Source organism: Aythya fuligula, chromosome 19 (genome assembly GCF_009819795.1).
Source record: "Aythya fuligula isolate bAytFul2 chromosome 19, bAytFul2.pri, whole genome shotgun sequence".
In the NCBI taxonomy this organism is placed as follows: domain Eukaryota; kingdom Metazoa; phylum Chordata; class Aves; order Anseriformes; family Anatidae; genus Aythya; species Aythya fuligula.
The window spans coordinates 8,333,764-8,361,055 of NC_045577.1; the positions used below are offsets into that span (position 1 = coordinate 8,333,764).

Sequence of the window (27,292 nt, forward strand, 5' to 3'; positions counted from 1 at the left end):
GCGAGTGTTAATGCCTCTCCCAGCAGTGCTTCCCCAGCCCTGCTCTGCTCCTTTCCCATCCCTTTAACCTTCACAGGCAGCTGGCATCCACAGCCTTTGGGCATGTGTATGTTGAGGGGATGGAGGGGATGGCCTCAGCTTGCTGCAGACCAAGGCACGCTTTGCCTTCTCTTGTCCAGCTCAGCACCATCCTGCCCTGAAATACCTCTGTGAGCTGAGGTGTGCAGTGTTGGCCTTGTCCAGTGCCAGCTCACAAACCGTGCACCACGGAGGTGTTGTGGCAATATTTGTTCAGCTTTGCTGTTGTGTCAAACAAAACACAGCAAAAAAAGTTTGCTCAGCAATGCTGCGAGCAGCGTGGGTGCCATGGGGAGGGCTGTGGGTTCCCTGGGGGTGAGCGCCAGTGTTTCCCTACCTGATGGACAAATTGGTGGCTTTTTCTGTAAGGCCGGTGACAGGAGCTGGGGTATCCTAAATGTGACAGGGCTGATGTGGCTCAAGGGGTGCCTCATCTTTGTGACCTTGGAGCTGTGAGAATTGTGACTGGGGAACAGCAGCCAAAAACAGGCTGGATTCCCATTCAGCAGGTTTTCCTCCACCCTGGCACAATCAGCTCCCCACAGTGACATTTCTGCTCCTGAGCTGCCAACCCCAGCAGAGCTGGGGCAGGGAGGAGAAGGACTAAGCCCACCACGGGTGGCCCTTTTGCTGCAGCAGGTCCCACAGACGGCGATGGGAAGGAGACATCCAAGTCTGGCAGTTTCTGCTGGGAGCCAAACACAAGCAGCACAAGGCAGGGCTGGCTCCACGCTGCGGCTCCGTGTGCTGCACAGAGCGGGGGCTTCTTTCCTGCTGCTTACCTTGGAAGGCTGGGAAGCGCTTCCCTTTGCCCCCCTGCTGAGGCTGGCTGCTGTGCAGGGCTGTGTGGCTGTGCAGACGGCAGGTGGCCGAGCCGGGCAGGCAGGCAGCGCCGTGTGGCAGCTATTAACCTGTCGAGCACGCACCTAGCGCACGGATCAAAGCCAGCAGAAGAGCCGCTGGCCAACGATGCTACCCGGCGCAGCCTACCCAAGCCAAACAAAACCGAGGAATTCGTCGAGGTTAGACATCCTCCCGCTTGCAGCTGAAAGGAAGGTTCTGTATTTTCTCCCTGGAAACTTTGGGGAATGTAACCCTCAGGCTTTCAAGATAAACAGTTGTAGTCACAGCCTAGCAATGCTGGCAGATGGGCCCGTGGTCCGCAGCGTGCGTGCCCGCACGAGCGTGTGCACACACAGGGCCATTCCCCAGCTGTCTTTGCCTTAGAGAAGAGGGAGCCTTGCTCCAAAGCCACTTGATCTGAGCACCCCCTGCCCTGGGAGCTGCTTCCTCTTGGGCCCCTGTGCTCTGACCTTGCTGCACTTCACCGTGCTGCTGTCTGGGCTGTTGGAGGCTGCCCCAGCTGGGGAGAGCACCGAGATAATGAGGCAACATTAAAAATGATCAGGGAGAGGGGCGAAAAGACCCAATTGTCCAGGCTGAAGAGCTAAACGACCCAATTTTTTTTTTTTTCAAGACTGATTTTTTTAGACTGTTGGCATGAAGCAGGGCAATGTCTCCTGGCTGCGGTCACGAGCTTTATGATGAGGGCAGGTCATAAAAACCACCAAACCTCCTCCATGCACATCTGCAGTGGGTGCCTGCAGGTACCCACATCGGCAGCAAGGGCTGCACTGCCCTGGTCACACCACCCCTGCCCCTCTTTGCCCCCGGGCACCCCATAAACACCATCAGAGCAGCACAGGGGAGGTTCCCTGCAGAAGCAGGGAAAGCAGCACCACGGGTCTGGCCACACTTCTAACATCCCTCTGCACCAGCCCTTGGCCATCCCAGTGGGCACCTCCTTACGGGCACCCCAGACCTTCCACTGGTTTGGGGCTCGTTGCTGGTGCCAACGGCCGCCCCCCCGGGGCTGCCTCCTCCCACGGCGTGGTGTGGCCAGGAACAATCTCCATTGTTCCTCACGGCCATTGTTGTTCCCCGGCCGCCATCCCCGGCCGGGCTGCAGCTGGCACGGTGCACAGAGGGGCTGATTGTTTGGGTTGCTGTGCCGCTGATGACACACCGCTTTGGGACAGCTTCTTCCCACGGCAAAAGGCCTCCAGAGTCAAGTGCTGCATTTGCTCCTTTATTTATTTGTTTGGTTTCTGTTTTTCCTCTTCTTTTTTTAATTGCTTCATTGGCTGGGGCAGACTCTCCCGAGGCTGGGGAAGAGGCCAAGGGCACGCTGGAGGCTGCGCAGTGCGGGCTGCCCAGGTCCCTTCCAGGGGGTGCTGGGGACGGACAGAGCCTTGTGGTGATGCTCGTGCTTGCAAGTGGCCGTACCCGGCAATGTGACGGGTGCCTCAGTGGCCTGCAGGCTCACATCTTGTCAGGGGGGAGATGCAAACTGCACCTTGTACCTGCTGGGCTAGAGGTAGGATTCGCTCTCCAGAAGCTGAGCATCAGTGATGTGAAGCAGTCTGTGCACTGAATGATGCAAAGGGGAAGGCTTCTGGTTTGTTTGTTTTGTGGTTGTTTTTTTGTTTGTTTGTTTGTTTGTTTTCAAGCACACTTGGCCTTAGCTCATCCCTGTGATAAAGGGGAGCAGCCACCAGCTTAGAAGTGAGGCTCTTATGCCTCCTAAAAATATCTGGGGGAAGCACTCTGCATACAGGTAAACCACAGGTAATGTCTTAGGAGTGGGTCAGATGGCCAGAGGTAACCACACTGATGTTTGGACCAGTCCCTCAGTCAGCTTAAGTAAAATGATCAAAAAGTTGTGAATAAATTTTTAATCTGCAAAAAAATACTGAGATTTTGAATGCTGTTTTAGAGCACTGATCATCCTATCTAGAGAAAGTCACCTGGAAAGAGTCTTAGGACCTGTAAGACTACTTTGACACAGTACTGCCTGTTGTACTCAAAAATCTCAAGCCCCTAGCCTTTGGCTGCATTTTATCAGTGAACTTAGACCAGTTGGAAATGAATGACTCAGCCTGGCTCACTTCACCTCCCTGGTTTGGGTCTTAGGAACCGAAAGCCTGAGGCTTTGTGATGAACAGCCCAGGAAAAGGTGGTGCAGGAGTTGCTGTGGCTGCTCCGTGTGTGTGTGCGCGTGTGCGTGTGCAAGCAAGCAGATAGGTGCGCACCTGGGTGTCCATTTGGTCTTCAGGTGCCCTCATTACATGGAAAGATGTTTCTCTTGTACACTTGTGAGCAGTTTTCTTTACACGTCAGTCTCTGTATAGAGGGTTTTTGTAAGCTTCTACATCCTTTTGTCCAAATTGCTCAAAGTTGCTAACAGCTGCATTTTCCCATTACCACAATTACCAATGCCATACTTGTTTGAGAAGCTGTGGCTTTCAGCTGGGAGAGGACTTTGACGTATGAATCCAGAGCAATTTCCCTGGCTTTCATATATAATTAATGCAGTCAGCTCCTTTTGATTTAATGCAGCCAACAGGAACTGCATCTGGTGTCACAAGTGCCTAGCAGCCACTCCAGCGCGCGGGGCCCTCGGAGGGCAGTGTCGGAGCGGCTGGGCGGCACGGCCCGGGGGGCTTGGGGGGGTTTTAAGCCTCCCTGGGCTGGTCACCACAGAGCAGGTAGGCTGGCATTATTGCTGCGGGGGCTAAGGTAACAAAACTGCCTTCCTTGCTTGGTCTTGAGCAGCTTTAACATCTGCTGGTGGCCTGCTTGCAGGACAGTGGCTTCAGCCCTTGCTCGATGCAGGTATCGATTTTTTTCTGCCCCTCCCTCACTATTTAGTGATTGATTTCCAGATAGACACATAAACTGGACATAGAAACTGTTGTTTTGACGGTGCCTTGCGATTGATTGTGCTCGTGTGGTTGTGCACAGGCAAGGCTCAGCGCTGGGCATCGCTCAGCAGCTGCAGCCCAGCCCAGCAGGAGCCGGCTGCTGCTCGCTCTGCCCGTAGGTTGCTCCTGTCTTGAGGTCCTCATTAGTGCTTAATAGATAGTTCAACACACAGGCAATTGATTTATATATTGCTATAGACACAAACCATTTAATACACTGTTTATAGGCCTTTTTATCTACAGTATGTTCTATTGACAGGGCTGTCTGATGTGCTTATACCCTATCAATAATGCATTGACCGCTGACAGGGATGGTATAGAAAGCACAAGGTGCTCTTGTTCTCTCTGTCTCTCACCCTGCTCAATACATAGAGAGTGGATTTTGACAGTTTAAAATGCAAAACATTGTTTTACTGACTCACAGTGTGACACCAACACTTAGGCCGGTGTAAAAGAAAAAAAAAATAATTAATTTATCCCTGTCCTTCAGTCTATTGCCCCCAAATGTCCTATAGGCGGCGTGGTGTGGAATCCGTTTACTGTTCCCTCCACAGGCTTTTGATGCATGGCAGTATTACTGCCACACTTTTAAAGGTGGTGGCTGAGGTGATGCTGGCCAGCAGCGTAACACCAAGATGTCCAACAGCACAATCGACCATCGCAGCCCACTGCCAACAGAAGCAGATGCAAAAGGACACGTGTAACAGCGACCGCAGCTGGCATTTAAGGCTCCTGCCCACATGCACCCGGCTCCTTGTCATCTGCCCGTGCTCTCCGCCTCCCTGTCTTATCTGGTCATCCCTGAGGAGTTAAATCATTAATGAGTCTGAGAGTTAACTGGGTTAAGGATGGCTCTCTTTAGGATCATGGGGTCAATAGCTGTCAGGGCTAAATGGCACCTATCCCGACTGTGCGTGCATCCCCAAAGTTTGGAGCTGTTGACGCTGAATCAATTCACATTTTAAATGCTGAATCAATACACACTTCTCAGCTACAGCAGCACGAGCCCTTCCCCTCGCAGCCTGCTGCTGCAGCTACAGGCTGGGGGCTGCACCACGGCCCCAGCCATGGCACAGAGGGTGGCAGCAAGCTCAGACTCATGGCAATGGGAAATTGTGACCCTGGTGCCCCATGGCCTGGTGTGCCCAAACTGAGCACAAGGTTTTTATCAGCACCAGTGTGGCAGTAGTGCTCAGTTCAGGCCTGGTCTTGGGGGGGAAGAGGGGGCATGTTCAGTCCCTTGGCTGCATGTAGTCACTTCTCAGCCTTCCTCCCTGCTTAGGTCATACCCCGGAGTAAATTCCTGCTGGGACTCATTTTCTGGATGACTGTTCTGTAGCTGCTGGAGATGGTGAGCAGAAACCATGAGCAAGTCTTTTTTTTTTTTTTTTTTTTTTTTTCTTTCTCTTTAAAATTAGAAGCAACCAATCCTCATATCTTTAAGCTTCTCTCACTCCAGAGGTTAAACTGGGCACCGGGCTGCCCCACATGAAGCAGGAGCTAAAACACCTTGGCCAGCACCTGGGGGTTTTGCAGTCCTTTGGAGGGGTGATGGTGTGGAGCAGCGCTGGAGGACCCTGTCCTTCAGGGGACAATGGCACAGAGCAATGCTGTAGGACCCCGTCCTTTAGGGGACAGTGGCGTGGAGCTGTGCAGCTGATGGGTGATGGCAGCACCAAGCTGCAGCCTGGCAGAGCCCCAGGTGTCAAACCCTTGCATGAAATATGGTTCAGCATGTATTTACATGTAAGCGCTCTTTTCCAAGTGATGAGAGCACAGCTTAGGTATGCTCATGGGCTTGAATGCTTTTCTAAAGGCTCCCAAGTTGAGAAGAAGTGGAATTCCTCAGGACAGATCCCATTTTGATGGCAAAATCAGACCTTCCAGTGGTGAAAGGAGCCCTTGGGCCAACACAATGCTCCAGCCCATGCTGCCTCCCTCCACCCACCGCTGCCACCTACTCTGGCTGCCACACCACCTCCTGCAGCACTGTCAAAACACAAATTTCAAAGACTCTGCCCCAAAACAAGGCATGGGGCTCAGCGAGAGCATGTGGACAGGGCGCCCCGAGCAGCCAGATATGGGGCCGCGCTCACCCCCCGGTACCCGGCGATGCTCGGGGCTGGCTCGACCGAAAGCAAACGAGACGTGGCAAAAGCAAGCGGTCCAGTTCAGAACTCTTTAATACAAGCTTATATTGTTTGTGTTTCTGATTCTCTGTTCTCCCAACATTTGGGGACATTAACCCTCATATGTGTGTGAGCATGTGTATGAAGATATATACAAAATCACACAGTTAAATATTTAAGCATACAAGGTATTATATATTTATATAATATAGAACTTTAGGGTATAGGAATCAACAATGGCAAAATATTTCTGATGAATCTGACATAACTTTTTTTTTGAGTGAAACATGACCTGTTTTTGAAAGACCAGAGGAAGTTGTTGTTTATTAAAAGAAAGAAAAAGACCTGTATAAAGAAATTCTGTGAAAATGATTTAAAAAACCTCATGAACCAAAAAAGGACAACTGTTAAAAACTGTATTGAAAAAAAAATAAATTAGATGAACAATTGTGTAAATATAAATTAAAAAAGATGACAATCTTAATAAATAAGCTTTACTATTTACATCTTTATATATTGCTTGGAGACTTAAATTAGATCCGTTAAAAAAAAAAAAAAACGAACGCAAAATAAAACCCAAAATCGGAGCAGCAAACGTACAGGCGTGAGGTACAGAATTAAGGGTTGAACTGTATTTTGCTTTTTTCTTTTTTTTTTTTTTTTTTTTTTCTTTTCTCTTTTATACAGTAGACCAGTAGAATTCTTGTGAAAATAGATCCTCAGCACTTCATTGGAGTATTGGTTGACGTGGCTTCCAAAAGGTGCCAAGAAAGATTCCATAATAATAATAATAATAACCATAATAATCATAATAATTATAACAATAATAAAAAGATACAATATGATACATAAATATGGAAGAGCAGTTGGTAATATGAATACATTTTTCTCTAGACGAGATCACAGTTTTATTTGTAAATATTACATTGATATATATATATAATATTACACATATAATATTATATATATATCATATATATATTTATATATATATTTATATATATAGTACGGCTCAATCCTGCTCCCAGTGAAGTCAACAACAACAACAACATCAACAAAACCCCCCTGTTGACTCGATGGAAGCAAAATTCAGCCTATCATCTGCAGACAGGTACGTAATTACAGAGGCCGTACAATGCAAACTCCGCAATGGTTCCAATTCCCTCTTTAATTGCTGGTGAAATGTTTCGTTAAAGCCCTGGTTCTTTGCACTCAGAAGATGGAAACTGGTGGCTGAATTGTGGCCTCACCGAATGAATGAAAAACCAAAAGACCAAACCAGAATGGGAACCAAAGACAACTCCTGACTCGTTAGCTCTGCATCTCGACCTAACAGGACTAACAACACCAACAAGTAGCACCAAGACTCCTCATCTGTCACGTGAAGCCAACACAAGCTCTTGTTACTGGCCTCAGAGGAAGCGATTATTCTTCTCATTGAATCTTGGATGTGTAGATCCGGTGAAAAGGGGAAAAAAATCAGTTTGCCAAACTAAGACTGAACCTTAAGCCCCACTTTGTTCTTCCTAAAGCAACCAGGGGTTTTCAACACTGGTTCCCCGGGTGGCAGGAGCAGCCCAACACCAAACCCTGACTGTCCAAATCACCCGTAGCTCCAAGAAAGTACAGCTTGGGCCACCTGGACCTGCTCCTGCTTTGGTCAAGCTCCCACTGAACTCAGTGGTCAAGGGCCTCCAGTGGAAAGGGGTCTATCCCTGGCAGGAGATGGCCTGTCCTCGATGACGGGGTGGCATGGAAGAAACATGAAGGGCATCAGCTCAAAGACCAAAATGGGGCCCACAGCCATGAAGGTATCAAGAGCATTGTCTAAACTGGGCACAGGGTACTCTCCCCGTGACACGACCATGCCCACCAGCTCTCACTGGGGCATCCAGGGATCGGGCAGGGGAGGGCAGGATGAGGCTGAAAGGCTGGTAAGCTCCACACCATCCAAAAACATTAAAACAACAAACTTCCAGCTCTGAAACCCCCTCGGGCATCCCAGCCTTGGCTGACTTCACCCTGTGCCCTCCTGTCTTCTAGCTTGGCCTCGAATGGAAGCAACGGGCTGGAGCTGGGAAAGGGGATATCGGCACCCCGCTTCCAGTGCTGGGGAGCATCCCCTGGCTGCTGACACAGCAACAGCCTCCTTCCCCTCCCGCTCCCTCCCGCAGCTCTTCGGGATTCAGACTGTGCAGTGCTTCTGAGTGCAGTAATTAGAGCACAGTGAAATACTGGTTAAATGCGTACGTACAGTCGGATAATGTAAAAAATAAGCACAAATACACACTTAAAAAAATAATCTGCAAAAAAAAAAAAAAAAAACTCCCCCCCTCCCCCCCCCAAACAACAATATACCAGGGGAAAAATACCTTAGCCTTAGTTCCTGGACTTATCACAAAGTACAAGGAAAACAAAACCAGACAATGTTATAAAACCTCACGGTACTTCTAGGGAAATCTACACTTAAGTATCTAGCTCTACTCAGCTGGCAGAATCAGTGTTTTCCTTTCAAACACACAAAAATAGGCTTTGCTCTTCTTGGATTTGGATTATGCGGGTTTTCTTTTCTCTTTTTTTTTTTTTTTTTTTTTTTTTTTTTTCATTTTCTTCCTCTCTGTAAAGCCTCACAATTGGTATTTTTTCCCCACTTGAATCAGTTGCAGCAAGAAACTTTTGTTGGCTAATGGGTTTTGTTTCTCTCTCTCTCTTTTTTTTTTTGTCCTTTTTTTTTTTTTTTTTTTTTCTTAAACACAGGTAAAACCTAGAACAAACCGACAGTTACAACCAAGTGAAACCGGAAGGGAGGTAGCTGGAACCCGACTCCAAGAGTCCTCTGGTGCCATCCTCCTTTCTCAGCCTGGGGGGGACAGCGGAAGATGCAAGAAAAGCAGGAGGACACCAGCTCAGCCCATCTGCGAGAGGGTGGGGAGGGAGCGGGGTAGCAGCTGATAGGAGTTTCCCACCCCATCCCGCACCGTTCACCGCTTTCTGCTCCAGCTTGCCCTCCCGCTGGCCACGGAGCCCACCGGTGGCCAAGGAGGCCGGCTGGTGGCCCCGTGGGTGCAGCCTTGGCTCACAGTCTGTGGCAGAGATGCTCTTGGCACTGATGTGACCTGGACTTCGTAAGCAGCTAAATTGCATCAGCACGAGCACCCTCTCGTGTTGCCTCAAGCTTCCTGTTTGATTTCGCCCTATGCCACCACCCGGGGGGAGGTTGTGCAGCATCCCTCTTACCTCCCACTCGATGTCCATCAGTCACAGAGGGTCTTCCCTCGGGACTCCACCAGGCAATCAAGGCCCTTACAGGGGGGAGATGCTGCAAGGACCCCTCTGGCCATGCCCCAGGGAAGAGGCACAGGAGGTGGGCAGGCACCCGTGCCCCATGGTCCTCCTTCCTCACTCCCCTGGGAGCATGGTGCAGCCCCTAAACACGAAGGCCAAAGCTTTGCCTCGGTGCAATCTGTTCCTGATGAAAAAAGGCGCTGGATTTAATAAGACTCAGAGCAGCACTTCCGTTCATGGAGGAGATGGCCAGTGCTGACATGGCAATTGGAAAAAAAAAAATCAAATAGCAGCATGTTGAAGGCTTCCCTGCAGGGAAGGGACTAGGCCACGAGCAGTCGCTCCTGGATTAGGAGTGAAGCTGAGGTGTGAAACTGTGCTGGGAGAGGCCACCTTCTCCCCTGAGCTGAGGAGGACTCCAGCTCTGCGAGCAGAGGCTGGCTCTGGCCACGCAAAGTTGCTCAAAAGGGTCCTGAGCTCACAGGAGCCCACAGCAGCAAGTGGCACTAATGCTAACACCGACCTGTCTCCCGGGCAATGTGCTAGGTGGGAAAAGCAGATGGAAAACCTCCTCCATGCTGAGCTGCATAACGGAGAAAGGGACTTTGCAAACTGAGCTGCCAGCAGGATGCATGCAGCACCTGAACCAGGGCTCCCTGCGAGGGTGAAATGCAGGTGGCGTGGAGGGGCTGATCCTGCCAAGTGCCCCAGGCAGTGAGGACCTGATGAGTTGGCAGCCTGAAAGGCTTTTGAGGTTTTGAGCTCTTCTGATGGGCTGGATGGCACCTGAAGCCAACTGCCTACAGAAAAGAGGAGGATGAGCAGATGAGAAGGAAGCACCCTTCTCACTAACACACTTCCATTATTAATCGGGGGGCAAGGGGCATGAGGGGAAGTTTTCCCAGGATCAGTTTTTGCTAATGCTCTCTGCTCTGGCAGACGTTTGACCTAACTCCGTGGAAGGAGCCCTGATGCCACTGCGCCTCCCTTCCCCTGCAGCCCTGCCTGGTGAGGACAGTCATCCACACAGCACCCATCGCCAGGCCGCCCTCAGGCATCACCAGGAGCTTTCCAGCGGAGAGCTCCTCGCCTTCTTTTGCCAACCGCCTCTCCAGGCCTCCAAATTTCAGCTTTTGAGATTCTTCTCGGGTTTATTCCGACAGAAACAACCCCAAGGGTGGGTGAGAATAGCCTGGCTCTTTGCACCTACAACTCAGTCATTTTTCCATTTCCAGTTTTCCTACCTATTTTTACATCCATCTCCACGAGTTAACTGCTTCCCCTTACACTTATGTCTTGCTGTAGTGCCTAAATATTCAAACGAGCAAGAGTAGGAAAAAATCTTTCCATCCTGTCTTTAACCAGTAGATTGTACATGTCAGGAGAGTCCCAAGGAACAGACAGTATTAACACTTGGGGGGATGCCCTTTCAGAAATGTGCTCCTCCTAGCAGGAACCCAAAGCAGCAGGAGACAAGCTCAGGCCACGCTGGAGACATCTCTGGGATTTCTGTGGGGTGGGTTGTAGCAGCAGTGACAGCACTAGATGCACTGGGCATCTCAGTGACTCAACGTGGTGAACCCTACGATGAAACGCGTCCCCAGGAGTCTGGCACAACGTGGGCCCCTCGGGGCTGAAACAGGAGGACGGAGCTATGAGAGAGGGAAGTATGAGGGCTGCTGCAGCTAATGCCCTTCCTGCTGGAAGATTACAAGCAGCTAAGCTCCTGGTCTACCAAAGGTGTCTGTCCCACAGGCCTGGAAGCTTAATACTGACAAATATGGCCAAAATTGTAATACTGTCTCCCCATAGCACGTGCCTCCTCCTCTTCCCCCTTCCTAGGAAACCAGGAGCGTGAAGCAGTTGTTTGACAGACAGACCCCTAAGAGCGGGGTGGAGGAGGTTTGGAGAACCCCTTGAGTGGGTGGAGATCAAAAAGCAGATTCCTTTGGCTGGCTGGTGTCCTGTTTTCTTGCCCCAATGCTGAGGAAGAGACCAGAGGGTTTGAAAGGCAGGTTGTAGGTAAGCTTTAAGGCAGACTGTTTGGTTGCATGGGGTTGTTTTCACCCTGTCCTGACACAGTAAGGAAACTAGTTGTATGGGACATAGCAGCAGGAGTAGCAGCAGCAGACATGCTCAAATGACAAGTGCGGGGGCGAGTTACCCTCTCTGCTCCTCAGAAGCAATCATCCACATTCCTCAATGCCAGTCCTTAGACTCCCCACTCCCTGGCTCTGCTGAGGGACCACCTGCCCGCCTCCACACAGAAACGTCCCAGCAGCCCTATGGCTTCCAGACAGGCTACAAAGGGGCTTTTTGTTTGCTTTTTGAGGGCAGGGGGAGAAGGAGGAGCTGTACAGAAAGGCCACTGCAGTCTGCTGAGCTCCCTGGCTGGAAGTAGCATTCCTGTGAGGAGCAGATGCAACCCACGTCTCGAGCTGGCTGGGCGTCTGGCAAGTCACTTGCCAAAGGCACAGCCCTGTGGAGACCCCACCCCAACCTCAGTGCCCCGAGCATGAGATACCTTGGCATTCAGCATCAGAAAAGGCTCAGCCTGGAGTCCTCCAAGAGCACAGCCTCTTCCATGAACGGTCTGAGTTGTGAGTGCTGGAGAGGGGAAATTGTTTTTGCGTTGATCATAATCTCTCACTCTTTCTCTCTCTTTCTCTACTTATTTCTATAAATATGTGTACATAAATAGCTTGTTTCTCGCCTTAAATCTAGATATGAACTGTTCAAATTAGGTGGGCATAACATGCTGTTTTGATACATGAAAGTCTTCTCAACTTGACTCTTGGTTGTTTGTTTCTTGTCATCACTATTTAAGATATCGTTAATACATAAACCCCTACTTTGAGTTCTCCTTGGACAAAAATTAAAGGCAGACTGGTTGAATTCTAAGGGTCCCTGGTGCAGAAATGCCATCCAGTTGAGCAGCTAAATGTTAAAAACGATACCAAAAGGGATGTGGTGTCTCTCCTAGCCTGCCTTGAGCAGTGTGGTCCTCCATTCCATGTTGCTTGGCGTTACCCAAGACTGAAGCCACGGAGGTCTTTCTGGTTGTGCTCCTGGGCGTTGGGATCCCGGCAAGCACACTCTCCTTGTAGGTCACAGGACATTGGGAAGGGAGTAACCTGAGGAAGGAAACCAAGGACACATGAAGGAGGGAACACACAGCACCCTGGAGAACAAATGATACCTCTGGGGAGATCTTCAGAGACCAGCTGGAGCCTTCAGCTACACTTACTTTGCATAGTGATTTATTTTAGTGCTGAGGCTTCAGACGAGCTACCTGTCCGTAAGAGAGGGTGCAAAAAGCATAGAGAAGAGCCTGCTCAGCTCATGCAGTCACTGGTCAGCAGATCCTCCCCTAACAGCTCACATCAGGTACATGAACAGAGCTGTCTGGGGAGACGTGTACTTCTCAGGCAGCCCTGGGGCTTTTGGGGTAGTTACCACAGTGCTAATTGCATTATGCTGCCAGCATCTTCTAAAGAGCTTTCCTTCCCCCCAACCCTACAAACATTAAATGACAGCAAAGTCACGAAAGCCTCATCACACATGACCAATTCAAATTACCACCAAACTCTAGGTCCAGTTGGTCCCAACTCCAGCCTCCCCTTGGCAATTCCCACCTCTGTCCCAGGGGGTTGGTGAACCCTACTCCTGGGCCATCGTCTCCCCTCCGTGAGGCCCCACTGAGCAGTATGGCCTTATGGCTTGGGTCCTGTTGCCATGACCGAGTCCATTTGTTCATTTAATTATGAATGTTCTTCGTTTCAGTTCCTCAGGGCATGAACTGAAGCAGGTCAGTGAAACGGCAGTCCAGCAAACAGACCTCCCTAAATACCTGTTGTGTTTAAGGTCAACAGATGCAGCTAACGGGCACTGAGGAACAGGAAAGGAATGCAAGTGAGAGACTGCTACGTGCAGATAAAATCTGGCCACGATCTCTCTGCAGAAGCGTGGGAAGGAGCTGAAACAATAGCCTGCAGTGCCTGGCTAGTGGAAGTTGATTTTGGCATATTGCATCATGGCATTTACATAAAGAAAAGGGGGTGGCAGTGGAACAGTGCCTTGCTTGCCCTGAAGTGAATTCCCAAGAACTTCTCCCATCTGCACAGGCTGAGTGAATGAATGACCTCATTCCCCTTCGTACACTCCTCCCAGGTCGGTGCCACAACCTGCTCAAATGTTCCCGGCGAGCGCGGCATGCGCGCTCAGCCTGCTCCCCTCGGCCCTGCTGCCACACGTTTGCTCTTTCATCAACACTTTTTCTCCAGGCCATGAAGCCTGGGTATGCCTGCTCCCCGCGTGTCATCAGCGGCGCATCCAGGAATGCAGACCAAGCGCTGTGCATGAGCACAGAGCTGTCATTTCCCCCCCAGACCTCGGCTGCGTGTCCCTGCATGTCCATCCGCAGCGTGCCTTTCTCCTGACACACACCCGAGCGGGATGGCGGGGCGTGGGGCTTTATTTCACAACTGGGGAGCCTAAGGCAGGGACATGCTGACAGAGACATTAAATAGCCAACACTCATCACCAAATCAGGGTTTAGGGAGGCTCCTCCTGTTGCTTTTGCCTTCGTTCCCAGAAGACCTGACCCTCCAGGTAGAACGGGGTGATGACTCTTCATCAAGACGTGGCCTTGGTAACAGGAGCTAAAGAACCGACCTGTGAATAATTGGAATCTACCTTCCTACAGATGTGGAGGTTGCAAAGAGGAGAGAGAGCCCAAAAGCTTAAAAACAAATGAATTCAAGTAACTGGATACTGAAGAAGTTTTAGAAATTGCAGAAGACAATAGGAGTTTAAGGGTCACTTGATCCAGCAGACGCCAGCCAAAGTAGGACTGTCCCATATCACAGCGTTATGAATATTCTTAGATAGGAAAATGGAGAAGTCTGTACACAATGGGGTTTGGGGAGGAGGCTGAGGAGGGATTGTTTAATGACTGAATTAAAATACTGGAGAGGAAAAAAAAAATGATACATGAAAGAAAATGACTTTTTTTATTATTATTTTGTTCAGTGTAGAGGGAAACATTTTGGTTTAGATTATCTGCTACAGTTCAGGTTTGACCTTTCTCTCCAATACATAAAAATAAAAAAGGCTATTCAGAGCAAAAGTTATGTCTTGAAATAAAAAATTACTTCACTCAGAAAATGCCCAAACAAAACATGTAAATATGTCTTGAGTTCTCCCTTACTTTTATTTTTTATCCTGAATCATGCAGTTCAGCCTGGATTTGGCAATGCTTTTGACTTAAAAAATCCTTCCTGTTGTACAACGAAGCTACTGGTTGGAGGCAAGACATGGGATCCTGGTTCTTTCATTTGTCTTGATCAAGCTTTTTCCTCTCCCTGGCCTAGATTCACTGCATTTGTCTCTAGCAGTCTAACAAAGGCAATTTAGCAGCTCCTGCGCTCAAAGGAGAAAGACAGGCGCACAGAGAAGGTGGATACGTATTTTGCATTGAACACAGGACAACAACACACCAGACTCAGGCATTTCAGTAAAGTGGCTAAAATTAGCCATGATTATCTTACTGCTCCTTGTCTCTGCTGCTCTCCATGCACGAGCAGGACAGTGCTATCTCTTGCTGGCACGGCGATCCCAGAAATGCTAACATTTTACTTGCAGGAACATCAGAGCCAAGAGCAAAAACCCTGCACAACTGTGTTTCCAGGCTGCCGGCTCTCATTCCCCTGACTTACTCTGTGGGCTGTGCTGAAAATGTGACCTTAAAATCCCGAACTGCCATAAGTCTGATGTTGCCTTGGAGCGCTCTACCTTCTTCATTCCGTCTCCTCCCTACCCAGACAAAAGGTACACGTAGGAGAATAGATTGCTTCTACCTTGCAGCAAATTTCTGGGAAGAAGGAGCCTCTAGAGAAGTGTCTTCCCATGTGGTGCCCTCTAAAACCCTCTGGCTTTCTGACTGCTCATGGACAGAAGCACAGAAGCTGTCTCTCTAGGGCAATACCACGGCCCCAAAAACAGGGCTGCAGCAGCAGTTGCAGCAGTGGGTAGCCTGATTGTAAGAGGGTTTCGTCCTGATCAGATTAGCCTTATTCACTTTATGTCCTTTACAGAATTTTGTACAAAATTTAATTTTTACAGTACTATTGTCCAGATAGATGAATTGTTTTGTCTTATGGCAGCAAGCTCTGGAGATCAGTTTTCTATTAATTGAAAAGTCAAAGATTTCTGTGGGCAATGAGCACATCCACAGTCACATTAGACAAGACAAAATTTGCCAAACACTTAGCAGTGACACAGGGTTTCCACTTTAAATATCATCTACAACAAATACACATTTGAGTTCCCCAAGGATCTGATTTCCAGAGGTATTTAGGGACTCAAACCCACACATAGCATCTATTGGGATTGTCAGAAGTACCCAGTGCAGAGAAACCTTCAATCCCCTTCAAGCAAGAACTGTCTTTTGTCTTGGGCTTGTTCAGCGATAGCCCTGTGGAGTACAGAGCCATGAACAAAGCTGCTGGATGTGCTAGAAATAATAAATACTGAGCCTTTTTCTGAATGATAGCCCATTTAAGTGTGGAGCCCACATATACGTACTCCGAGACTAACTGCTGCTTTTCTTTTTAAATAGATCAGTGAAAGCCCAACTCATTAACAAAATGTATGACCTGCACTGAAATTTCCAGATATATCCATTGTAAAACACTATTAAAGAATCATCTCCTCTTCCTTTCACCTGCCAAGTCCTGCATTTCCCCTACACCTCCCCTTGTAGAAAACCTGGCTAGCACGTAGGAGGGCATGGAGGAAAAGCTGAAAATCAAGCTTAGGGCCTGGCTCAGTTATTTGATGAAGTACTGTAGGATATTGTCTCCACAGGCTACCTAAAATAATCTGAGAAAGACACAAGCAAAGAACAGAGCTCTGCATGCCTACACACTCTCCCTACACACGCACACATCTCCTGGAGGTGATCCAGAAACAAAGCCATGGCTTGGATCAACAGCACTCAGGAGAATGTGGGGCACACCTGAAGCACAGAGGACCACAGACCTATTTTTAAGACACAACAGGCAGAGCCTAAATCATGCCTGTCACCCTGGGAGCGTGCATGGTGCGGCACATCCTGCTCTGGACCTAAAGCAGCACCTGCAGCAGGCGCAGGCTTATGGACTCGGCAGGAGGCTGGCAGGGACGATCCAGACCATCCCAGTTCTCTTATTTTTTGGCAGTGAATTGCTCCAGGAGCTCTGGCCACATTGCTGCAGGTGATGGGTCACCATGCCTGTGCCTAATTCACATGCCTGGGGTGTAACACTACCTGACTCCCAACTCGTCACCCACGTGGAGCAGAGTTTGAACCCATACCTCTGTCCTCCACCAGAGTATGGGAGCCCTGAGTGTCCTCAAACATGTCAGGTGACAAGACGATGGCCAGAAGTCAAGTTACTTTTGGAATGGCAGCATTTGCCGTTGATGCCATGCTCTGTGGGAACAAAGGCAATGATGGAACATACCAGTGCTGAACTGGGATCCAGGTCATGAAAGGAGTCAAGGGCCACAAATCCTGGCTAAGCAGCACCTATCTAAAGAGGCTGGTGATATCCCAAGACAGATCCCTGCTGAGAAAGGCCAGTCTGTAGGAAACCAGTGGGAACACTGACAGGAGAAATCGCAGACAGGTACAGGGAGGGATGGGAAACACTTCTGCAGAGGTTCGGAGCTCATCCCTCACACATGCTCATATCGCTTTGACCCAGGGTGGGCAGAATCAGGCCAGGGCTGGAGGCAGGGGACTACCAGGGGAGGAGGGATGCGAAGTGTTGGGAAACAGCCTGTTGTTAGATTTCAGCTCTGAAGTGTTTGCGAAATCTCCCAGACAAGACGAACTGGAAATATGAAGACCCCGCAGCAGACACAGCCTCTGCGGCGAACGCGGCGTGTCAAGATAAGCGTGGCAGGCTGTGCTGAGTGTTGCGGCCCCGCGCCTCCCGAGACCCTCGCAGCTCAAACGCCGGGGAGTATTTTGTTCCCTGACAAGGCCCTTGTGGGACAAAAATGCATCTTGTAAGGTTCTTCCCAGGGGTTTTTGGCATTTAGGTCACAAGGGCTGTTTGGAGATAATGGAACAAGAAAGAGCCCCATTTAACTACGGGGAATGGTATGCAGGTTCACACCTAGGGCACCGCTTGAGAGGGCCTGGGAAAGGCAAAGATGAAGCTTGCGGGAAAAGCCCTAATTTTTTTTTGTTGTTATTTGCAGCTCTATAAACTGGACTTTCCCATATGGAAGCCCCATAGAACAAGACATAGCTCACCCAAATCCAACAGACGCTCCTCTCCCTCCACAGGGTGCGAACCAGGAGCAGCTCCACCAGAACTGGAGCAACTGCAATGGCCTGAAGCCAGCTGGGAAGCTTGGGAAAGCCCTGCCGGCACGGGGAGCTGGGTGCCTGCTCCCTGCATCCCCGCTGAGCTCCAGCACCCGCCGGGGCCGAGCCGCGCGAGGGAGCCCACCACGTGCCAAACCACACGGAGCGCGAGCGCGGCTCAGTTGCGCAGCAATCAGCTGCGCTTCCTACCCTTGTGCTACTGATTGTGCAAACATGAATGTAATTAGTCTAAATAATCACCAAAGATTTAATAGCAGCCAGACCACCCAGCGGCCAAATAGCTGGCGGTGGAGCGGGGAAGGTTTGTTCGCTGGTTTTTGTAACACTTGCTAATGAAGTGAGGTCGGATGGCAAAGCAAACACCCTCCACGAGTGCTTCCCCTGGGAACGCTGTATGTTGTGGGAAGCCCCGCGTCCCTTGAAGCCAAGAATGTTCTCTCAGGATAGGCAGCATGTGCTACTACCATCCCTGCTTTTAATTTATCGCCGCCTGGAAAGCCTCCCCGAACAATTATGAAACCAGCCCTGAGCCCCAAAATAAGCTCCCATCACATCCAACCATGACTGAAAGCGCTCCTCACATGGCCAGCAGCGAGCCACTCACGCTGCGATCAAAAACCTCCTGGGTAAGTGAGTTCACCCAAACGCCTGGGTGCTGCAGCATGCTTGGAGCACACAGCAGCGCAGAGCCGCTTCCAGAGGCATGAAGCAACACTTCGCATTGTATCCGTCCTTCCTCCGAGCTCACCCGCCATTCATTGTATCTCTCCAGCTAATTACAGAGCTGACAAACACACCCAGCTGGGGACATGCAAGCAGTTTGGAGCAGCATCGTGCCATGGACATCGATCCTTCTGGATAAGCTGACTTTCCTCGGCCAGGGTGGTCACTTAGGCTGCTAATTGTGTGAGCTGCCTCACAGCCACGTTCTGCCAGGGGAGCAGGACCTGTGATTCCCCAGGACAGGTCTGTGTTGCAGGGAGAGCCGGGCAAAGGCCCTGATTTCTCCAAAATACCAAGAGATGACTACAGCTGTTTTCTTAGGGGTGGGAAGGGGGCAGACCCCCCCTTTCCGGGGAGCCAGGGACAGGCTTGGGAAATCCCTGCTGGAGCCAGCAGCAGCCCTTCAGTTCAAAGCTCCTTTCTTTAGGCCTTGAATTCTCGGCCATAAAGTCTCTGAAGAGGTTTTGATAAGTTGCATATCTCGTAGATAAGCAAAGCTTTGGATGAATCCCACGCGGTTTTCTATCTACCGCAAGTCCTCATTTGTTTTCCGCCAAGGCACTTGCTGTTTTTCCTCTCCAAGGTGTTGGACAGAAATGTCAAGAGGCTGAAGGGGCGGCATTTGAGATGGGAATTTTTGCCAGGATGATTTTTCTTTTTCTTTTCTAAGTGCTACGGGCAAAGTGGTCAAGGGAAAACCTGAGCGATAACTGAATGAGACACGTTTTTCTCACGGGGGTTGCAGGCTTACCCCTTATGTGATGAAAAGAGAAAATGGAGAAGAAAGGCAGAAGAAAGTTTGCTTTTTCAGACAGTTTATGTTGGGGAAAATTTAAAGCGGCAAATTCCGTGTGTTTAAATTTGCAGGGACCAGACTGCCGGATCTTCAACTAAGCAAATCTGCAATTTGAGTCTGGAACAAAGTACGTAAGCAGAGCCTGAAGAGAAACATTTCGGATTTCTGTGAGGCCTTTCTAGACAGCCTTGCACAGGGAAAAGCTGTAGAAGGGAAGGAAAAGAGAAAAGAAGTGAAGGAGAACAGCGACTGGAGAGATTTCCTGAAACTAATCGGAAAGAAACAGCCATCTACTCTCCTTGGCACGCTGCACACCCCAGCAGCCGCCAGCCCAGAGGCAGCCAGCAATGCCCAGGTTATTTATTTTCCCCACTTCAGCACTGTCATGTATTTAATGTTTTAAAAAGTAATATCTTCTTTTATCTGCGGCAGGGCACAAAGCAAGAAGCAGCTTCCTAGAGCAGCCAGGCAAGAAGGGAGCTGGCAACCTGTGCTGGGTCAGGAGGAGAGGAAGATGAAAAGGAGACGGGATTTTGTTTTGTCCTTCACGGAAGACTTTATCCCCTCCAGATACACAACAGAAGCTTTCTCTCCCTTGGAGGTTGGCCGGCAATGGCCTTCCTGTCTCTCAAAGCTGCTCCTGGGTCATACACAGGGCAAGCCATGCAGCCCTGTCCTCTGCCTCGACTGCAGACCGTGTCACCTCCCCGCGCTCGGGGCTGCACCGTCAGGCACTGCAGGACAAGCGTCCCTGCTGCCCTGGGTGCTGCCTGCTGCTGAGCCAGCCCTGGCTTCTTGCCCGCTGCATGGGGACGCTGATCAATTAGCACATAACAAATAATTAAGCTGATGAATGTCTCTCTTTCCCGCATGCTGACTGCAGTTGCCTAGAATTTATGCACGGAATATGACTGAATTTATTCGCTGGTGTTTGCAGTGTTCAATAGAGGTCTTTAATGATTTCTTTTAAGCTCTCTGGACTGATTGGGAATAGTGCAGAGCAAATACTCATTATTTCCTATCTAAGCAACAGTGCTGATTAGCCAGTGGTTGGCCAGATAAGTCACACCGCTCTGCTCCCCTCTTGGTGCAGAAATGCACAAGGTCATTTGCTGCTAATGCTCAAATGCAAAGAGGAAACGTGGCCTAAGCAAATGCGGCATGGAAGCCTCTTGTGCATTTTCAGGCTGATAAAACAGGAGCAGAATCTGACATTAAATAAGAGGGCTCAAGATTAACGTGAATATGGGTTGAATCTTTGTGCTTTCAGACAACCTGGACTGCAGCACTGCGTGAGCCGAAAATGTTTTGGGGAGGGTGGTGGGAATGCAGTGTAACTTAAGTCTTGACAGTTTGCGGACATTAAAGATCTGAAGTCAGCTCTTACTTGACTGTTAGCTTCTGAATCTTCACATGATGCAATGTTAATCTTCAGCCCTTTCCTAAAATAACGTGCGGAGTTGCTATGTTCTGTTAAATGTGAACCATGTGTCACCTCAGCAATGGCTGCGACGGTGAAAAGATGATAAATCTCAAGCTTGTAAAATGTCCTGTGACATTTTGGGAGAAAAACAGGTGTTGCATAAATGTTAGACATTTATGGGTAAACTTGCAGGGGCTTTAAAAGACTGACACATCTGCCACATAGTATGTAACCCTGAAAGAAAAGGAGCAAAGCAGGCTCTTTCATGTGTTTCGCTCCCTCTACAACCATATGAAAATACATCCTCATCTGGTATTGGAATTAACGGAGCTGGACTCGCCCCTCCCTATGTCTCCTCCAGGTTTTTGGCTTTTACACCCAATGTGTATTTTAAAACTATGCCTGTTTAAGTAGGTGGCAAATTGTGCTGGAAGGATTTGGTATGCGGAGTATTTTTATTCAGCTCCCTTTTCTCTCACCTTTCATTGTTTTTCCCCTTGGAATATCTCCTGTAACGCTCCACTCATAAAGTTCTTCAAAGGCAGAGCTGTGTTTGAACAGCCTTGCCCAAAATCTGCTCTCCAGTCAAAGGCTTCAGACAGGAAAATAACTCACAGAGCCACGCTGCTGCCGCCGCAGGTGTCCCAGTCTGCCATGCAGTGCTGTTAGCCCCCTCTTTACCCCATAAATGTAATACACTGAGACTTGGACTTCTTGCTTTTGGCCTGCAAGGCGCAAGGAGAAGGCAGTTTTCTCACTTCCAAGTGCCTTGTTTGGCCTCTGGGTCATCGGTGGTGTTTTGGGAGAGAGGAGAAGCTTTGGAGAGCTGAGTGCACGCCAAGGATGTGACAGGCTTAGGAAGGGTTTCCCAGTGTAGTCAGTGAAAGTAGATTTACCCCCCAGAAAAACTCAAAACCTCCCTCTCCATGGGTGAAATGCACGAGAAGTGTGCCCAGCTGCCTGCCTCTGAACAATCTGCCCCTTGCGTCGGGCAGTTTTAGCACAGAAAACAGCAAACGACGGGGCTACAAAGTGCGTTCCCCTGCCTGGGTGGTCACCTTGTTTCTGGGTGGCAGTGAAGCAGCAGATATTTCCAGTGTGACTCGCCTGGCTGGTGAGTGCTCACGACTGCCTGGTCTGTGCAGACCCCACTCTGTCTCAGCTCCTTTTCCAGCAATAAATTTTGCTCCCAAACCTTACTCCTGCCCCTCTCCCCCTCAATTCAGCCCCACACCCTATGTGTTTCAGTCCTGTCTCTGCCCCAAGACACGTCCACTTCCCTTTCCCAGTGTCCCCAGATGGGCCAGATACAGCCCGCAGCACTGCACCAGCACAAGATCTTTGGCTGAACCAAGGAAAAGAATGCCCCCATCAAAAGCTGTTTTAGAAAGGACAGTTCCCTACAAAGAGGTCTTCAGTCCCTCAGCTGCTGTAGAGAGAAGCTTCTTCCTCAGATGTAAAATGCATGATCTCATCGCTAAATCTAGGCTTCCTCTGTCTATTCTCAAGCTTTCAAACTTATTAATGTACATCAGATACTTAAAATAGCTGGATTTTCTTCATTCTGATCTACACTCAAATCTTGAAGATGAGGTAAAAATTGTACATGCCAGAGGCTACAATTTTCTTTCCTTTCTTTGGGAAATAAGTTCAAAATCTACCCTGTTTAGAAATGTATGAAATATTGTAGTGTTTCAAACCACAAGCTTCATCACTCTCCTGTCTCTAACACTAGCCAGAAATGAGGATTAAAAAAAAAAAAAAAAAAAAAAAAAAAGCATTAAAAATAAGGGGATGTGTAGAGGGATCCTTTTCTTGCTCAGGAATTGAGTGTTTTAGGTATCGCTGTGCCAGAAACTGCAACCAGATCACTGTGTCTAATAGCTACTGATGGACCTTACCTCCATGAATGTGCCTATTCTTGTTTTGACTTCAAATATATTTTGATCTTACTAATACTCTGTGGCAATGCATCCTGTCACTTAAATTCACACAGTGTGAACAAGCACTTTCTTTCATTTGTTTGGATCCTGCCTCCAGGTAACTACCAATTCACCCCTTAATTGCTAAGTGATGAGAAATGGAGGATTTTATTTACCTAAGCATCTTCTCTCCATTAAATTTTGATTTTATAAATTTCTGCCACTACTGACACTCAGTGTTTCTTTTGCAAGTTTTTCATGTCCTAGTTGAGGTGGTTTCTCTTTGTGCAAAAGACATTTCCTACCTCTGACCAATCCTGCTGCCCTTCTCTGCACCTCTGTCTGTGCTACTCTATTGTTTTGGTGTGATGGTCACAGAGCCATGTGCATGTGGGTGCACATGGAATGACGCACAGACTTGCAATGATATTTTTATTTGTCTCTCTGCTCCTCTAAATTAATCTGAACTTTTAGTCTCCTTTTTAAGCAGTGATGGTGGATAGCAGGTTGGGCAAATATACCCTTCTCAGTGTCTCTCTGTGAAGGTCTGTTGAGCAGTAGATGCAAAATGGATGCCCAACAGCTTTCCTGATGAACATACTCAAGAGTTTAGGAGGGAGACGGCCTTTGCCTATATCGCAGCTAGTGTTTATTTACAACAGAAATGAATGAACACCTCTAACTACTTCAAGGACATGCCTTACACGGCATGGCATAAGGCAGGTTCTGCTGGGAAATGCACATACATATCAAGAGAGAACTTCAAAACAAACCAACAAGAATTGAATGTCAATAGTGAGGTGGTGCCTGGACTGAAAGTTCTTCTGAGACCTCAGATCACCTATTCTAGTAAAAATAAAATTTCTCTGGGCACAAAGCAACACTCCATGAGGAATTCCCAGGGAAAACAGAAAGGGGCATCCTTACCTTTTTGGTCTTGACTGTTGAGGCACAGCAGTCCCCACCATCATAGTTGCAGAAGGCTCGGTTGTTGATGGAGTCACAGTAGTTGTCCCCCATGAAAGGCTGGAAAGTGAAAAAGCAGAGAGACTGAGGACATGGACATGGATTAACAGTAATAGTTGCCAGAACAAGATGAAGCCTTGAAGGAGCCATATAGTTTGTAACATTACTGACTGCCCTGAAAAACAAGAGATAATTATTCCCCTCTCCTTTCAGAGCAGACAGAAAAAAAAGGACACTAGAGCCCTTGTTGGCTTTTCACATCCCACATAAGAAGATGCTTCGAGAATATTAATTTGACTAGGCCCAGAGAACAGCATCAAGGCATCTAAATTTGTGTCACCTTTTGATAATTTTAAGCTAACCTTCTGAAACTATGTGGGAAAAGAAGAAGGTTATGTATAGCAACAAAACTGGCTTGCTTTTAATAGTTGTACTTTCAACCACAGTTCTCCTGACTATGCAACAAGTGTCAGCAATGAGGGTACAAACATATTTCAAAGAGAAATGGAAGCCATCAGAGCTGGGCACAGGGACTACATGCCCTCATCCTCTACCTAGCACTTACTGTGTGTGACCTTGGCCATGACACGTAATCTCCCTCCCCTCCAAGTTTAGAGCTGGGATAATGGCAATTATTCAGAGGGCTGTTGAGGAGAGCTATTAAGTAAAATTCATAAATCACCTTGAAAAAGAAAATGTGGTCACTAGTCTGTGCAACGTGATCGCCAGTCTATGTGCTGCACAGGCCCTGCATAATAATCATGATTTTTGAAGAAAAGGTTTGAAGTCTGGATCTTCATTACACATTGGAGTCCTCAAGAGATTTGCTTGGAAGTCAAGTCTGTGCTTGATGCTAAAAAATCACCATGCCATCTATGAGAAACTCAAGCAGCTCTGAAAGTTTGGAAAAATGGATGCTGATCAGAGAGCCCAGTCATATCTCCGTAACACTTCTTTCACTCGCAGGCTCATGGGGACATTCCCATTTTATTTGCTCTTTGGAAAATTCATTTGTTCTGCACTGAGAAAAACACACGAGGGACTTTCCTATAAGAAATCGTCTTCACAGAGAGGCTGGGGAGGCTTGTGGAGAGTTCCTGGGAGGATTTAGCAGCAATTGCAGTACCAGAGATTTCCTGATGATAGACACCTGAGGAACTAGCAGTGAGAGCTTGCCATGCTCTCCCTAGAAAGAGCCACGGCCGTACTCGGCTGTGTTGAAATGGACCCCGTGGAGTGGTGTGGATGCAAGCTTTTACTGCTGCTGTTTTGCAGGTTTAAAGATCTCTATTATGGTATATGAAGTCCAGGCAGTAACGGCAATGTTGGACCAGGGCAGGACTACCAGGAAATGACTGACTAATTGAGTGTCACTTGTTTTGTTACAAGCAAATCCAGCAAGTGCCAACAAAGAAAACAGAATTACAGGTTGAGAGTCCTATCCCTGCAAATTGGCTTAACTCTGCCAACTGCCACAGATTGACTCATTTGTATAGACAAAGACTTTAACTTGTAAAGGCCCTTCCAATTTAATTAATATACCATGAGTTACAAGGGAATTATTTATAAACAGATGGAGAGAGATTTTTATGCCAACCTGGTCATATTCAAAAAGGTGAACTTTGCTCAACCTCCCAAGACATTTCAATAGGCTTCTCCATGTTTCCCTCGTATTGCCTGGCCATGCCTGCTTGTTAAGAAAGTTTGCTTTAATTTTCCATGCTCACACCTGTAACCAACACCTACAAACACTGGAAAAGTACTGAGAGGAATTTATGGAAGAATTTGCCATTTATTCACACTGGCATAGAGTAGGCAAGTCCATCCTTTGGAGGAAAACAATGGGACAAATAACACCTATTACAATTTGGTACCCAAATCCTCATCTGGGAGGCCCTGGAGGACTCGCTGTCGAGGGTGAGGTCTGTAGTGTCATGCATATCTCAGTGCTCCTACATTTTTGGAGGAGCCTTGTTCTTTCCACTAACTATATAGGTAGCCCAGGGGCACTACTTTTCCAATAAAACACCTAAGTTAGTTGCCTAGAAGTACGTGGCTGACTCATAAACCTCTATTCCTGCCACTAGGGAGCGACAAAAAATCACTTTGCAGCAGTCTGGGTTACCACATTGATTGCCAAGAGCAAAATAACGCCCCGCTTGCAGCCTTCTATTCAGGGAACCCTCCGTAATGCTAAGGAAATTAATACATTAGGGATTGTATCAGCTTACTGGCCCAGTATCATTGACCTACTGGCATATTATTCCCTGTTTCCATAATCATGAAAAAGGCTTGGTGAAGACGGCATTTCTTCTGAAATCTTAATGCCAGAGAACAAGCTCTGGCCCATTCTTGGATCCTGGAAGCATCATGCTCTAAAAATGATGCTAGAGGCCATTATCAATTGTCTGGGCAAAGCCTTCCAAGATGATAGATTGCGATGCAGTGACACTGCTGAATGAATGATGAAAAGAAGGAAGTGTCTATTGATGCAGAGGGATCTGGCAATTAACAATGATGGAAGGAAGGAAAATGCTGAGAAAAAGCATGTCAGTAATAATGGCTTCTGGTAAATTATTACATCATTGCAAAGTTTGCCTCAGTAACAACTACCCTTAAACAGCAGGAGAATGGATACCCAATGGTGCATCAGCACCTGAATGGCATTTCTTAATGGTCGCTGGATGTTATTTTAGCTCTCTTTGGAGAATAGGGGCGCCCAGCCAGCCTGCATGAATGTAATGCGTGAGATGGCTTATGACATTCAAAGCACTGACAGCAGAATGCTTTTCATTTAGGGAGCAACTAGACAGAAACTATTACATTGTTGGAGAGTTATTACCCTCTTGGGCCCAACATTTGTATGCGAAGGAAACCTGTCTTTCACTTCAAGACAAATCATGCCGTACAGCAATGTGGTCTAGTGTTTTGTGTCAGATTTAGGAGTTCTGTGCCACGTTCCACCACTGTGGGCAAATAACTTCAATGCGCTTGTAAAAGTGAGTGCGGGAGTCTAGTTGGTGCTGTATGAAGGCAGATCTGGGTTCAAGACACAGCTCTTCCAGAGCACGTTCATGCAACCAATGCCCCTGCCTGTGAGTTTTCCCACTTGCAAAATGAGCATGATGCTTCCTAGCCTTACAGAGATGCCCCAAGGATTGACTTCTTGAGGTGGGTAAGGCACTCAAGTCCTGGCATGATGGCAACCACGAGTGCCACGACCCAGAGAAAGGTGCTCCAGCCCCACTTAACCACTGGCAACATCTTAAGAGTTCTGACTTCACAAAGATTGCTGCCAGCAGAAACATCATTCTCCAAAGTAAACGCTTATTGCTTATAAGAAGTAAGACTGTAAGACTGCTAAAAATGCAAGTACATTTTTCGGATTTTTTTCTTGTTCAGATAGAGGCTCTTGGTGGAAGGATGCATGATTTGCTCACTGTCCAGCTGTTCTGTCCACCAAGTGGCATCACTTTTTCCTCTGTCATTCTTAAAGTTTATCGCCACACCAAAGCCTGAAGTCTAGCTTGCCTTAGAAAACATTGGTTCTTTAGTAAGATGTGGAAAACAAGTAAAAGCTTTTTGCAACTTCCCAGAAAGTCCCAAATCCTGTGAATTTCTGAAAGTCTACCAATTTTCTTAAGCCACTTGATCATTCAGCTCCTGCAAGAGTCACCTCACCCAGCCATCGGTTCTAGGAAAATCACCAGTTTCAACACAGAGTGTCAGAACTGGTGCAGGAGATCTCAGTTTAATTGACAAGATGGTCAAAGCAAAAGTCTGTCTGCCCCACTTGAAAAACATTTCCAGCCCACGTGACTGCAGT

The 27,292-nt window shown here is 48.2% G+C and overlaps 1 protein-coding gene across 1 annotated transcript in view; it reads right to left on the bottom strand.

Moving 5' to 3' along the window:
* Window positions 1-8,709: 8,709 nt before the first annotated feature.
* The window catches only part of PAPPA (pappalysin 1), a 181,060-nt gene continuing 162,477 nt past the window's right edge, over window positions 8,710-27,292 (bottom strand). Inside the window, exons 21-22 of the mRNA XM_032200161.1 lie at window positions 23,428-23,526; window positions 8,710-12,390 (exon numbers count right to left, since the gene is read on the bottom strand). Coding sequence (XP_032056052.1) covers window positions 12,283-12,390; window positions 23,428-23,526 — 207 coding nt within the window. The 3' untranslated portion in view covers window positions 8,710-12,282. The remainder of the gene's footprint in view (window positions 12,391-23,427; window positions 23,527-27,292) is intronic.